Source organism: Pyrus communis, chromosome 4 (genome assembly GCF_041283825.1).
Source record: "Pyrus communis isolate YQ-2024b chromosome 4, ASM4128382v1, whole genome shotgun sequence".
Classification (NCBI taxonomy): Eukaryota; Viridiplantae; Streptophyta; class Magnoliopsida; order Rosales; family Rosaceae; genus Pyrus; species Pyrus communis.
The window spans coordinates 1,141,453-1,157,087 of record NC_142568.1 but is presented as its reverse complement, the minus strand read 5'-3'; the positions used below and the strand labels follow the sequence as shown (position 1 = coordinate 1,157,087).

The window sequence follows — 15,635 nt, the reverse complement described above, 5'->3', positions numbered from 1 at the left end:
CAGTCATTTTGCTTCACTGCGATGGTGTGTAGAGTTTCGGTGCTTGCACAGGCTCGGGTGTTCCCAACTCCACCACTTTCTCGTTGTCTGCCTTTTCTGGAAGTGTTGCTTGTTGTAATACCCTGAAAAATTTTAAAATACATGATTATAAGGAAAATTTTATCAAAAAGTGAAACGACGAAAATGTCTCTCGTTGACTAAACCTTATTTTATGAGGACGTATTTTATCCTCGTATATTTTATTGTATTTCTTGACAAAATTGGGATAGAGGACGATTCCATGAGCGTGTAGGTGAAAACCATTCGTAAAACGGTGCTATAACGAATGAGTTCTTAACGATTGAAGTTGAGGGCAAAATAGTTATTTTGCCATTAAATTGGATGGCTCCAGATTTTCTAGAGAAATGGGAGTGCCACGTGTGTGGCTGTGATGAAGAGAGAAGGGAAATGAGGGATACGGGAGAGAAAATGAGGGGGAAAGATTACCAATCGGCAGAGGAAGAAGGGAGAGAAATGAGGGAGGTGAAGGAGCACCGGATCCTTTTGGATATGTACAACCCGACCCGACCCGGTTCCTTGACCCGTCCCTAACTCCTCCATCTGACATCCGTTCGAGGTGATTCCGATGTCTATGGAAAGCTCTCATCAAGTCCAATATCCTTGTGGTGTTAGAATTCTTGGTTTGAAACCCAAATTCACAAATCGAAGCCACAAACCCTCGGGTGCATTCGGCAGCTTTAATCTTTTTCCAATGACTTCGACGAGCTTAACCATCGATGACCACCACCAAAAGACTCCTCTTAACCCCAGGAGCAAGTTCCAAGTCTTGGATGAGGTGGCGGAGTTTGTTTTGGTGGCGAATCAACAATTATCCAAATCGGGGTTTACGGCGGTTCGAGGGGTATTCCGGCCACATCCCGGCCGAACTAGGCTTCAGCCCAGGTATAAAAGTTTTTCCCCTTGTTGTGTTCTACAACCTTGTAAAATTTGGTAATTTTTAGAGTTCGTCGGAATTTGTGGTTTTCGTTCGCCAGAAACCGCCATGCGCAGCGGCGTGTGCGACGGCACGTGGTTTCACATCCCAGCCCGGGCCCCCACCACATCCCAAGCTTGACTCCACGGTAACACGATATTGTCCGCTTTGGGCCCCGACCATGCCCTCACGATTTTGTTTCTGGGAACTCACACAAGAACTTCCTAGTGGGTCACCCATCCTGGGATTGCTCTCGCTCGAACTCGCTTAACTTCTGAGTTCTGATGAACTCCAAAGCCAGTGAGCTCCCAAAAAGCCTCGTACTAGGTAGAGATGAGAATATACATATAAGGTTTACATGATCCACTCCCCTAGGCGATGTGGGATGTTCCACGTGGCCAGTGAGCCGACACTACCATTTTATGTGTATTTCGATATTCTTAAACCATATTTGGTATGCATTTGGTATGATTCACTTGTTTGACCCTAGTTAGTGATTGTTAGTCACTTGAATGATTTTCGGAAATGATTTAGAAATTGAATTTGTGAATTATGAATGGCTTGATCCTTTTGAAGGGTACGTAGGCAGTCTAACGAGGTTAGATGCAGCCATAATAAAATAACTGAGATAAATTTTTATTGAAAATTATCTAAGAAAAGGAATTTGGTGATTATCTTCCAAAATCATTTTTAGGCCTATCTTAGTAATTAGCTTCCGAATTAGAAATTTTGGGACGTTACAAATTGGTATTAGAGCGAATGATCCTGCTTTACAATATGCAATATTCTCGAGTTCATGTTGGTGTGAATTATGATTAGCATTGAGATTGCATTATTTAATAATTCCTATGAATAATGAGGCATTTATGTGAAATGCATGTATATTGCGAATCACTGACGTGTGTGGAATATTCTTGAATTCTTATTGTTGTAAAATATGACATGCAATGCGAATGCATTATTTCATAAAGTTTGTGAACAAAGTTCTATGAGAATTATGATTTGCATTGATATTGCATTATTCATAAGTGAGGCATTTATGTGAATTATGATATGCATTGTGGTTGCATTATTTTATAATTTTTGTGAATAAGTGACATTCATGTAATATATACACACACACACACACACACACACACACACATATATATATATATATGAGATACATATATGATTTGCATTGTGATTTTGGTGCAATTTCCATGGTGATTATGGAATTCCGTTAATGGAAATTATGATTTGCATTGTGGTTGCAATATTTCATAATTTCTATAAAATATATATATATATATATATATATATTAATGAGGGTCGAATGTAATACCCTGAAAAGTTTAAAAATATATGATTATGTGGAAAATTTTATCAAAAAGTGAAAAAACGAAAATGTCTCTCGTTGACTAAACCTAATTTTATGAGGACGTATTTTATCCTCGTATATTTTATCGTATTTCTTGACAAAATTGGGATAGAGGACGATTCCACGAGCGTATAGGTGAAAACCATTCATGAAACGGTGTTATAACGAATGAGTTATTAACGATTGAAGTTGAGGGCAAAATAGTTATTTTGCCATTATTAAATTGGATGGCTCCAGATTTTCTAGAGAAATGGGAGTGTGACGTGTGTGGCTGTGATGAAGAGAGAAGGAAAATGAGGGATAAAGGAGAGAAAATGAGGGGGAAGGATAACCAATCGGTAGAGGAAGAAGGGAGAGAGAAGAGGGAGGTAAGGAAGCATCGGATCCTTTTGGATCTATACAACCCGACCTGACCCAATTCCTTGACCCGTCTCTAACTCCTCCGTCTGACATCCATTCAAGGTGATTCTGGTGTCTATGGAAAGCTCTCATCAATCCCAACATCCCTGTGGTGTTAGAATTCTAGGTTTCAAACCTAAATTTACAAATCGAAGCCACAAACCCATGGGTGCATCCGGCGGCTTTAATCTTTTTCCAGTGGCTTCGACGAGCTTCATCGTCGATGACCACCACCAAAAGACTCCTCTCAACCCTATGAGCAAGGCCCAAGCCTTGGATGAGGTGGCGGAGTTCATTTTGGTGGCGAATCAACAACTACCCAAATCGGGGTTTACGACGGTTTGAGGGGTATTCCGGCCACTTCTCGGCCGAACTAGGCTTCTACCCAGGTATAAAAGTTCTTCCCCTTGTTGTGTTCTACAACCCTGTAAAATTTGGTAATTTTTAGGGTTCGTCGGAATTTGGGGTTTCCGTTTGCAGGAAACCGCCATACACGGCGGCATGTGCAATGGCACATGGCCAGTGAGCCAACACTACCATTTCATGAGTATTTCGATATTTTGAAACCATATTTGATATGCATTTGGTATGATTCGCTTGTTTGAACCCAGTTAGTGATTGTTAGTCACTTGAATGATTTTCGGAAATGATTTAGAAATTGAATTTGTGAACTACGAAAGGCTTGATCCCTTCATAGGGTAGGTAGGCAGTCTAAAGAGATTAGATGCAGCCATAATAAAATAATTGAGATAATTTTTTTATTGAAAATTATCTAAGAAAAGGAATTTGGTGATTATCTTCCGAAATAATTTTTGGGCCGATCTTAGTAATTAGCTTCCGAATTAGAAATTTCGGGATGTTACACTCATGGACCTCTACGGGCTTCTTTCTTCTAGTAGCCGAAATTCTTCTTCTGGTTGCTTGATTTCTTCTATGGTGGCTGCGTACCAGGTGATGCTTGGGGTTGGATGCTCTGATCGACGAGTCGGCGTGCGATTGGAGGTGTGGAATTGGGCGAATCTTGGAATACTGTTGTAGCGGTGGCAACTGCCGAATTCTCGGGTTTCTCGGCTTGTTTTAGGTTTTTCTGTTTTAGGCCCATGTTGTTGGTGGTTGGGCTTTGCTTTGGTTTGCTTGGCTGGTCCATTTTGTTTGTATATGTACTTTGGACCTTTGTTTGTATCGTTTGTATGTTTGCTTGTTCTTGTGGTTATAGTTACCTTTTTACCCCCAAAAAAAAAAGATAAGAAAAGACATAAATTTTTTTACATGAAAGTATTTTCCCGTGTTGACAACTTACAAAGTGTGTACCAGTTTTGTCAACACTTCTAAATATCAGATCCAAGGTTATGTAAATGGTGATATCCGTTACGTTAGAAAACAATAAATTTTTGGACATAGCTTACAAGATGTGTACCATGTATTGTCAACACTTTTAAAATGAGTGTCAAAGTGGAACCTTATGTTAAAGGGTAATATCCGTTTTGTTATATATCATATGAGGAGAGATAGAAAGAACAATAAATTTATGAACATGAAAGTATTTTTCTGTGTCATGAGTTTACAAGATCTGTATCACGTTTTAATCAATATTTTTAAAATAAATTCAAATAGAGCTTACGTTAAAAGATAATATAGGTTACAATAGAAATTTTAACAAAACTCAAGTATTAAAAGAGATGTATATGAAAGCAAACAACACCGAATGTGGATACATTACAACCTTCCGCAATAACCCATCCCGCAACCACCTTCCCAACAAATCGTGACCGTAGAGAGCCAAACCTCATACTCTACCAGATAATGTTAAACATCTTATTTTATTCGGCAAGTTGTAAAGTTAATCAAATTGGCAAGTTGCAGCTTTAAGGTTTATCCATACGGAATAGTACTTGGCTACTTTCTACTCAACAACTAATTGTGGCAATTCACATAACATAATTTCGTGCTTATAATCATGGGAAATGTTATTAGCATTTTAAAAATTTCAATCTAAACTCATTATAAATGTATTTTTCTTTCCAAATATAAAAAATTTAGAATGTAGAATGAATTTTTTGAAATGCCAATAATAATTTTCATAATTATAACTAATTTTTTATACAGTGAAGATTATTTATACAAAAATCAAGAGTTTTAAAAGATCATCTCGGGCACGAAGAGTTGCCAGCAAGTACTATTCATGTACGTATTCCTACTTGGCTATTGAAACTTAGAGCAATGATGCCTAAACTTTGGTCCAATAGAAGCTTTAGTCCTTGAATTAAAAAATAATGGAAGACCAAAATTTTAAACTAAATTTACAACATCCACATCTTTTAATTTATAAAATTTGATTTTCCTAGTATTACTCTGAATTAAAAATTCGTAAGTATCCTCTAAATTTGTTATAACGTGGAAGAATAGTCATTTTTGCTAACACAGTTAAAACTTCCTTTCAAAATAAAGAGTTTAAAGAGGCGAAAGGTGAATTGAAGTTCTGCCACCACATTGTTACGAGTCCTGGGATCAATACCACGATTATTTTTTTTTTGAGAGACCAAAGCTCTGACTAAAATTGAAGGTCGATTCCTCCAATGTTCTCATCTTGTATTCAGATGAGAAGACTTCTCCTCCACTTCATTGAATACTATTTCAATTGGGAATAATTCAAGCTCACATGGTACTAAGTCAGAGTTGGCAATAATGTTTAATCAGGTAACAAAGTCTAAACAAAACCTTATGTACATTATATCTTGCCTCTAATTATGATTGTCACGGACAGGGATTACATCCATCTGCTTAGCATATTGAAATACTTTCCTTGCTTGGCTAGGGTAAATATGGTAACTAAATGGAAGCTTGAGTTCCCTCTGTCAATGTCAACCATGACTAAGAAGGTAGGGAAGATACATCTGCAGACATACATAGAACACCGGAGGACCTATTTTATAGTTGATCGGACGATCCTTCTCTTTGCCGGCGCATTCGAGCTCCCCATGACATATGTTCTTCTCTTGTAGCAGCATCCTTGTTCATGCTTCTTCTCTTCAACTCAGAAAGCTGACTTTGCCATCGATTCCTCCAGCTGCCAACATCCTCCACTCCCTGAAATTGTAAACAATCGAAATTGAAATTTAATGCCATTCCGCAATAGGAAAACAATTGGCTATCAAAGAGCTAATCTTGGCCATTTCCCTTTGATATTATACTACCATATATGTTAATCTTCATGCCTCAGAAATATATATTTCTGGATTTCTCGGTTGTCTGAACCTTCGAAATAAGTTAATCATCGAGGCATGAAGATTAACGTGTACGGAAGGTTCAGACAACTGAAACCAAAACCGTCATCGAAAACAACTGTTATGAAATGAACGAGGCTGCCAAAGCACAAGACGAATTTAAACTAGACACCGGAGATTTGATATAAAATAGAAAGCCAAGAATATTAAACCATGGCTTCTGAAACCAGAACCAATCCCAGCAAATACTTGCAATTACAGAGGCCGGTAAAACCCACCGAATCAAAGCTCAAAAAACCAAATACAGCACCAAGATTAGAAATTGGAAAAACCCCAATTAAAACCCATATCAATAATTTGAAGAAAGATCGAATTAAATTAACACCAAATTCATCAGAAGATTAAAAGGAAAAAAAAACCCAAAAATATACCTCATCGGATTGGTATCGTCTTGCAGAGAAGGCAAGGTGAAGACCCCTGGCCATGTCTTGATCATACAAAGCTCTCCTTCTCGAATCAGACAAGGTCTCGTAAGCCTCCTGAACCCGGATAAACTTCTCCGTATACTCCTCCACCAGATCCGGAGGCGACACGTCCGGATGGTACTTCCGGGCCAGCTGCTTATACGCCTGCTTGATTTCGGTCGCGGATCCGGATTCGGGTATGCCCAGAAGCTCGTAGAAGGTGAGCTCCTTGTGCTCCGCCACCCACCCATCGTTGATGGCGGCCTTCGCTTTGAGCCTGAGGGGCCCGGACCGGTTCCGGAAGGAGGAAACCGATTTGGGGAAGAGGAAGCTGGGTTTGGGGTCGGGTATGGGTATGTTGGTAGGGATGGTTGTGTGGGTTGTTGGGATGTGAAAGCAGGAATCGCTTCCTGTTCCTGAGATTGCTAACCGATAGCTCTGCATCTCTCTCCTCTCTCTCTCTCTTCAGCAATGTCTTTTGCCTTCTATCTTTTGTGTATTTATGTTGGATTTTGGAGAAGATCAGAATCAGAATGTTCAGAAAAAATTTGAAAGGAAATGTTTAATATTTGTGGAGTGGATTGGACATTATATTGGACTACATCACAATGTAATGTGTGTGTGTGTGTGTATAATATACCACGGGCTGCTGTTTCAATGGGCAATTGGTAGTTTTGTTTTTGGGATGTGACATTTCGGTGCTCCAATGTCCTAATAAAAGAAATACAAGAGATAGATGTCCTAATAAAAGAAATACAAGAGATAGATAGTAGATACGTTTTTCCTATTCAAAGAGTTTTTGTGATGTGGTGATTGATGGTAATAAATAAATACCTACTGGATAAGGATTTTTACATTTCGCCAATATCATGTTTTAGTTTATAATTTTAAAATGGGTATCAGGTGAAAGTTTACGTTAAATTGTATTATCCGTTACGTTAAAAATCACATGGAAGAGATAGAGAGAAACAGAAAGGGCGTTGAGGGGGAGTGAAATGTGCAATCGCACAAGGCTCCAAATTTGAAGGGGCCCCTAAATTTTTGCCATTTAACATTATGTAATAATGTTATATATTTAAAAATTGCTTTTGTTAGCACTTAAAATCGTATTGTGCACTCTTCATAAGAGTTTTTTCTTTTTTTCCTTTCTAAACGTAAGAACTTGGAGTACAATAAGATTTTTTGAGTTAATAACACCCTGAAAAGCGACAGTTTCTTAATTTTATAATATAACAATGTTATATATTCAAGTGAACTTTAAAGTTAGAGGTCTGATTTTTTTTTTTTTTTTTTTTTCATGTTTGGTTTTTTAAGATAAAACTGCTTGTGATTATTTAGTGAAGGTTATTATTTGTAGCTCTTTTTACTTATCATTAAGGACATTTGTAAACATGCAATCAGTGAGTGCTAAAATTTGTTTTGATTTTTTTTATTTTGTTGAATAAATGATATTATCTAAGCTAAGAGGATGGGGAAGTGGGCTAAGTCTCATAATAGGCTAACAATAATGTGATTCAAATTCGCCTTTGGCAATAATTGAACATAAAACATCTCACATACAAGCGAAGATAAATACCACTTGATCGTAGTATTAAGTGGTTTTATTTTAATTTAAGTGAATGTTTTTTAGTATCAATACATTGTCATACTTTTTTAAAACTTAAAACTATCTTAAAGAGGGTCCTTTTTACAAATTTCCCACAGGGTTCCTAAAATCACAGAGACGAGAGAGAAAGCAATGAATTGTTGGCATGAAAATATTTACTTGTGTTGCTAGCTTACAACGTGTGTATCACGTTTGCTCAACAATTTTAAAATAGGTGTCAGGTTGAAACTTATATTACATGATGATATTCGTTATATGCTAGAAATTACATGGAGAGAGGGAAAACAATGAATTTTGGACATGAATGTATTTTTCCGTTTCACCAGCGTTTTGGTCAAAAAATTTAAAGTTCAGGTGGAAACTTACGTTAAAGGAGTAAAATATCCGTTACGCACAAATTTACATGGGGTTGAAAAAAGAGAGAACAATAAATTTTTGGACAATTTTTTTTTTTTCCTGAAGCCAGAGTCAATTTGATTAACAAAAATGACCAAATTACAAGACTTGAAATATAACAACACCCCAAAGAGGAGGGTTCCAACAACATTTAAAATGAAACGATGAAAGCCATCCGACACTTGGTCAAATAAAAAACCAAGATACTACATATCAATCTTGACCGATTTGACTTCTTGGCAAGCAAGATCTGAAGAAATCAGCCTCTCAAAGCCGAGATGCACAACATCGGCAGCGTAAAGAGACAAATCTACATCAGATCAGGCAATAATTATTGAATAAAGTATCCTCGTCTCACAAAATAAATCATAACTTATATTAAATAGTTTTATTTTTAATTACATTGAGGCATTTTACTTAAAAGTTTCCTATTTATTGATTATAAATGGCACAGAACTAGAAGAGATGTTTCAGTTTGCACATAATACGGTTTGGTACACCAAGTATCATACTACAATTGATTGGATATAGGAGAGATGCCCAAATTTATTATACGGTAGAAAAAAAAATTTAATGTACAGAAAACACAATCTGATACATCAAATGTCTTAATACAGTTGATTAGATAAAAAAGAGAAGCCAAATTTATTCTGCAGACAGAAGTATGATATCAGGGGGAAAAACCATCCCCTCTGTCTGGAATCCATAAGGAAACGTTGCCTTGTGACCTAGAAGGTTCAGGAGGTGTTTGCAGAGAGAGAAACTGAGAAAGTATGCAAGGGTTTCTACATAGAATTAATTTTTCCTGTCGCCAGCTTATAAGACGTGTATCATGTTGATTAATTTTTGCAAGGTTTGTATCTGTTATTTCAATAGATGTGTCATTTTATGAGTCATATACATTAAATCATATAAGTAGGACATTTTTTGTGTGTGTGTGTGGTCCGATTATAACCATTGGAGATAGAGTATTACATTGGAAATATTACAAAATAATATCTTATATATAAAATCAACACAAAAGGTAAATAGTATTTTTGGTGTTACCAAACTTCAACAAAAAATATTTGGACAAAAATGCCCCCAAGACAAAAAAATTTAAAGGCATCCCAAAATAATGCATAAAATAAGGCAGAAACATTTTCATCATTGTAACAATGCTTTTTTTAATAATTAATTTTTTTGTGCTTTAAAAAAAAAAAAATAGTACCTCACAATAGGCTAGCAATAATGTGATTCAATTTCTCTATTTTTAAACACGTTCAAAACATCTTAAGAGGCGTGTAATGCTGGTTATAAAAAATGTTTTTTGCACGCGGATAATAATGTGATTAAATTAGTTATCAAATGATTGTTTTTTTAACAAACAATATTATCTACACTAAAGAGGAGGGGATGGGCTTAGCCTCACAATGGGCTAGCAATAATGTAATTCAATCAATTACTTATTAAATATTATTTTCTCTATTCTTAATGTACATTCTATAGAGACTGATTTTATTATGTGAATTTAGTTGCTTTAATTAGTTTATGAGGGGTTTCTTCTAGTAAGATTATTCATTTACTTCAAATATTTGACTTTTCTTTTGTCAATTTACACATATAAATACATTTAAAACGTTTAAATCGCACGTAGCATGCCGTGATTCAAAAAATACCTTATGCACACATGTGAGCGTGTGCATGAAGGCTAGTGTTGTTTATACGTGAGAAGTCACTGCTTATGTCACTAAAGCATTTTATTATTAACCACATCATACATCATGTACTAAATGGTTACAATATTAATAATTTTAGACCATAAAATTATGAAGTAAACTTATTCTTATAAATAATGAGAAATGCTAAGGAGACTTTCTCAAAGAGTCTATCACTCATAATTTAACGTTAATTCTCGTGCTAACATTTTTTTTTTCAAAGAGTCTATCACTCATAATGTAGACTATCCTAGTTTTATTTTTTCATTATGAGTGATAGTCTACTTTCACTGACAACATTTTTTTTTTTCAAACACTTTTTATTTGTTTTACCAAACACATTTAGTACTGGTTTGGTACTAAGGTGTTTTTATAAAAAGTGTATATAAAAAAAAACTGAGCTCAAAAACATGTTTGATAAACATTTAAAAACAGCTTATTTTTACAGTTTTGGGTGGAAAAAAGCTTTAAATGTGAAGCAGCAAAATGAGCTTATTCTCAACCACAGCAGAAGCAGTTTTTTTTCAAAGCACAACAATACCAAACCAACCCTTAATGTACTTGATTTTTTTAATAAGCTGCTTTGTTTTAAGCACCACAATCCCAAACCAACCTTAAGACCATCTCCAACATTTGGGTTAAAACCTAAAATTTTTAACATGGAAAATTTAGGTTTTAACCCAGATTATTAAAGAATGAATTTAGCATAATTTTTTTTCTTAAAGTAACATTTTGAAAAAAAAAAAATGTAGACTATCCTAGTTTTATTTTATGAACATTTTAACCTAAAAATATTTAGATTCTGATAAATATTAAAAAAAATCATTAAACAAACATCAGGAAACTCGTGGAACACTATGAAAGAATATGAAACACTTAAAATAATTTTTTTTAATTACTTTAGCCGTTATATTTAAATTTGGACAGTTAGATCTTCTTTTTTACCGTTGGATTTGATCATATTATATCTTAGTCGTTGGATTCAATGAATTTATAAATATAAAACTAAAAAAATACACATATATAATGGACCAGCCCCCATTAACCCAGGGGAATCCTAGGCTAAATTTGTCCTAGAAATGAGTTTTGGGTTAAAACCCATATTTGCCTCAAGGTTGAAGTAAGTTGAGATAAATTTAAAACCTAAAATTTGAGTTTTATTCTAAGGGTTGAAGTAAGTCTAACAATTATGTTTGGCTAATTCAGTTGTTTTTAACGAAGGGTGGAAAGATAAATGCAACTATTTTAGAAGGTCATACATCACCCACGAGATAGAAAATAAACCAATAGGATCCTCTCCGGATTTTTTTGGTGAGGATCTTGGAGATTCATGAATTGTGTCCGTTCATCGTACATTGTGCAGTCAGTTTTTGTCAGGTACTGTTTGTGTTTAATTTTAAATAAAAATATTTAAAATGATTTTTTATCACACGATATATAATGAACGGTTACGATTCACAAATCCTCGCCAGGTCTTGACAAATTCAAAAATAAACACCCTGCAGAAATATAAAAAAAGAATTATAATTAAAATATCTTGTTAAGTATACATGCTTATCATTATCAGGGCAAACAATGTTGACAATGACGGTTTTTCCTTTTTTTCTAAACTTGTAAACACCGTGCTCTGATAAATAAACTACTTATGAAACTTGTACAACTGTCAAATGAATTACAATTTAGCGTGACGTGACTCGTACGATTCTTGTTAAACAAGTGGGTTAACCCTTAAGTTAAGTCTGTCAAGGGCCAAGCACCCTATCAGTTTTAGTTTTTCTGTTTGCTAGCTGTTTATGCGGTGGGGCTTGGAAACTATCAAACCCTAACTTCAAGAACTCCACCGAAAAAGGAGGAAAAGAAAAGCCCAACTCCCCGCTGGAGCATTAGGTTTGTTGATGGTACGAATCTCACATTTGAGGAGATGTTATTTGTTATTGATTTAATTTTTAATTGAGATGATTAACAAAAAGAGAAGGAAGTTAGGGTCGTCTAAGGACATCGGGGAAAGGAAGAGACTTGTTTGTACCATACTTGACTAATCTCGAAACTACCAAACATTGGTCAACGTCATATGTAACATCTCACATTACCCAGAGGAGTGGATCCTTTAAGCCTTATATGTATATTCTCATCTTTACCTACCATGAGGTCTTTTGGGAGCTCACTAGCTTCGGGTTCCGCAGGAATTCCGAAGTTAAGCAAGTTCGCGCAAGAGCAATCTCAGGATGGGTGACCTACTGAGAAGTTCTCATGTGAGTTCCCAGAAACAAAACCATGAGGACGTGGTCAGGGCCCAAAGTGGACAATATCGTGCTACAGTGGAGTTGAGCCCGAGTTGTGGTTGGGGCTCGGGGCGAGATGTGACATCATACTTTCAAGAACCCACTGAGGAGTTCATGCTGAGGCACCTTTACCGAAGCACAAAAGTTTCCCTCCAATTAGGAGGTCAATCACAACACAACACATGTCAACGTCAGAATAAAGCTCATAGAGTCATACATCGACCGCGGACAAAAGCTGAAGACTTTCCTCAATTATAAAAGGAGACCATTCTCCTATAATTAATCCCTAATGTCATTATTGTACTTAAACTGGTCATCAGAACCTACTAATGATGATTATGCTTAAACTTGTGTATTTGTGTAAACCTTTCAATATTAATGAGAACTCCTCTACTCCATGGACGTAGCCAGACTTAGGGTGAACCACATACATCTTGTGTTTGCTTCCCTATCTCTACCTCTTTACACATTGTCATCACTAGGTGACCGAAGCAACCGGGCGAAAATCACAAACTTGAAACTTTACGTTGTTCCAAAGTCTTGATTGATTTTATGCATCAACAAAACTAATTGCATGTGCTTAAAGATTTTATGTTAAAACTTCCACATCTTTTATAGTATAAGAGTTGATTCATGTGTGAAACGCCAACGTCTACATATGTACTCAACATTACCCTCTAACTTTCTTGAAGTTTATATGTCGAGTTTTAAACAAAATCTACTCGTGGGCTCTCAACATAGCTAGAATGAGGATTCCAAGTCTTTACTTTAGCATCTTTGCGTTTACATGCATTTAAAAAATAATAAATAAAAAAAATAATGAAAATGACTTAAAAATTTTGAGTTTTAACGATACAGACAAAATAAAGGGTAAAGTGAATAGTACCATGATTGACTTTTTAGTGTTAATGTGATTTTTCGTTAAATTGAACAGTATCAGAAGCTTTTCGTTAAAGTTCTCTTTAAAAAAATCTTAATCGTTAGATTAATCAAATGAATTTTGATCCATCCACGTCAACTTAGTTGTATTACATCCTCTGCATAGTATCTCATGCCCCCTTCTTTTCTTCATCCTTCCCTTCTCTCCCCCAATTTTTCCTTTTTCCATATCTCATTTGACAATCCAAAAGTTTTAGAGTTGGGAAGCTTTTTTCAATATCATTTTTCCTTTTATCAGTTAAGATTAATCCTGCAATTCTTCCTTTTTCAATAATTGTAACTCATAACATAAACTAAGAAAATAATATGGAGTTGGAAAGCTTTATTTGGGTTCATCGGTTTCTATATAAAACTTTGGAACAAGAAGGAGACGGTTTGAAGAGAGATCGTATGATAAAGAACAGAAGAGTGAGAAATATGAACTGAAAAAATAGGGGAAGGATTGAAGCGGTGGAATGATTTCGTTTTTGGGTGGGGGAAGAAAGAGAGATCCAAATAACTGAAAGTGATCAAATGTGGATGCCATGATTAGGGTTTAGTAGAGAACAGACAGGAAGGAGAGATGAAATGCGGTGCAAACAAATGTAAAACCTACAATTATTCAGACGTCGACTGATGTGAAAATGCACCAATGCTAAATTTAGATACTCAGAAACCTACAAGATGCTAATTACAATAAATGAGAAAGTTATGAGCTCATTTGGATGTGCTTTTAAAATGATTTAAAGTATTTTTGGTGAAAATGTTTTTAAGTGCTTCTTAGAAGAAGCACATAACTGATGTTGATTTTTGCAAAAAGCACGTTAAGGGCTTTTAGAACCTAAAAACATTATAACTAAAAGCGCTTTGAGTTATTTTAAAAGTACATTCAAACAAGTTTTGCTTATTATCCCATGGCGAATAGAACGTTGACAAGCTTAGAATTTTAAAATTCACAAGCTTGACCAAAAACGCTTTTAAAACTCGAATTCAGATTCTAAGAGATCTGGAAATCAATATCAAATTACTCAAGATTGTTTTCACGAACTATTTCAATAATCCATATTATATAAATTTGACAAACTGGATACCATAAAACCAGGGTCGAAGCCAAACTAACAAGAAGCCCACACAGAAGGTAAGCTACAGAGAAAGCAACAAGCAACAAGCAGAAGAGGAGGGCAATCAGCCAGCCACCACCTACATACTATGTGAAAGATCCAAAAATCCAAGGGCAATCAACCTTTCGAATGATATTTTTTTAATTGACAAAAAAATAATAATATTTTTTGGTACACTAGAGGCTAAAATAATATGTTCAGTAATAGTATTTTAATTAGAACAATATTTGGCACCTACCACAATTAGACATTTTAAAATATTTTCCAGAAACAATTTGACATGTGTCCGAAAATATTTTATTGTTGTGTTTTTGATGATTTTTTTTTTTTAACAATGAGCTTATTATAATAATGTAGTTCAACTTCATTTTTAGCAAGAATCGAGTTAAAAACATCTCACTTACAAATAAAAATAAATATTAGTATACTGTAATACTAAGTGGCGTGTTTTTGATGATTTGAATATGCATATATGGCAAACTACGATTTGCTGAAATTACAAAGTACTCTTTTTTTAGTGTCCTAGTACTTAATTGTGTTACTAGTATTACGGTTCAATAATATTCATTTCCACTTAGAAAATCTCAAGTTTAACTTACTATTTGGCGAGTTCAATGCCTAATCACGATGACCTCATTTTGAGGACCTGTGAAAATCAAATGCATATTAATCATAAGATTATATTAGTTTATATCCAAATGTTTAAATTATTTGACAACTTAATAAAGTAAAACTAACTTAAAAGTAGTCATAAACCATTAAAAAACTCATTTTCGTGTTTCACTTTATTAAATTGTCAAATATTTTAAGCCTTTAGAACCAAATTAGTATAATCTTGTGGCTAATATGCGTTTGGTATTTACAAATCTTCAAAATAAGAACCTTAAGAGAGCAAAACTTGACCGACCAATGAATAAGACAAAAACTCAACCCGTTAAAGTAGAATATACATGTCAAATAATATTACATGCCTAACAAAATAAAATTGTTATTGACTTGACTTGTGAGATCACTTGCCACATCAAAGTTATCACTTGCAAATGATGAATTGTTCTAATAGTTATGGTCTATTCTTTAGCTCACTGCATTCTAAATTTGAACTACTCTTCCCTTTAGTATAAATTTAGTATAGAATATCGCTTAGAACAAAAATAAAAAGTTACCAGCTTATCTGATGTTATCATTTTAATATTTT

General features: G+C 34.9%; 1 protein-coding gene and 1 long non-coding RNA gene across 2 annotated transcripts; one reads left to right on the top strand and one right to left on the bottom strand.

The window, feature by feature from the left end:
* Positions 1–2,691: 2,691 nt before the first annotated feature.
* On the top strand, positions 2,692–3,904 carry LOC148697264 (uncharacterized). The gene is made up of 2 exons (XR_015961196.1): positions 2,692–3,121; positions 3,684–3,904. It is a non-coding gene; the product is annotated as an uncharacterized LOC148697264 (long non-coding RNA).
* A 1,536-nt stretch (positions 3,905–5,440) lies between these two features.
* On the bottom strand, positions 5,441–7,133 carry LOC137723060 (chaperone protein dnaJ 20, chloroplastic). Its single transcript, XM_068462216.2, has 2 exons — positions 6,388–7,133; positions 5,441–5,819 (listed from the first exon to the last, which is right to left on the bottom strand). Exons 1-2 carry the CDS (start codon positions 6,862–6,864, stop codon positions 5,661–5,663), a joined length of 636 nt encoding a protein of 211 aa, XP_068318317.1. The 5' UTR covers positions 6,865–7,133; the 3' UTR covers positions 5,441–5,660.
* Between the last annotated feature and the right edge of the window lie 8,502 nt (positions 7,134–15,635).

What these genes read in the sequence shown, in the direction of transcription:
- LOC137723060 (XM_068462216.2), bottom strand. Translation starts at nt 6,864, where the DNA reads ATGCAGAGCTATCGGTTAGCAATCTCAGGAACAGGAAGCGATTCCTGC. An exon ending in GACGATACCAATCCGATGAG is followed by an intron (nt 5,820 to 6,387) that starts GTATATTTTTGG and finishes TTACAATTTCAG; the next exon opens with GGAGTGGAGGATGTTGGCAG.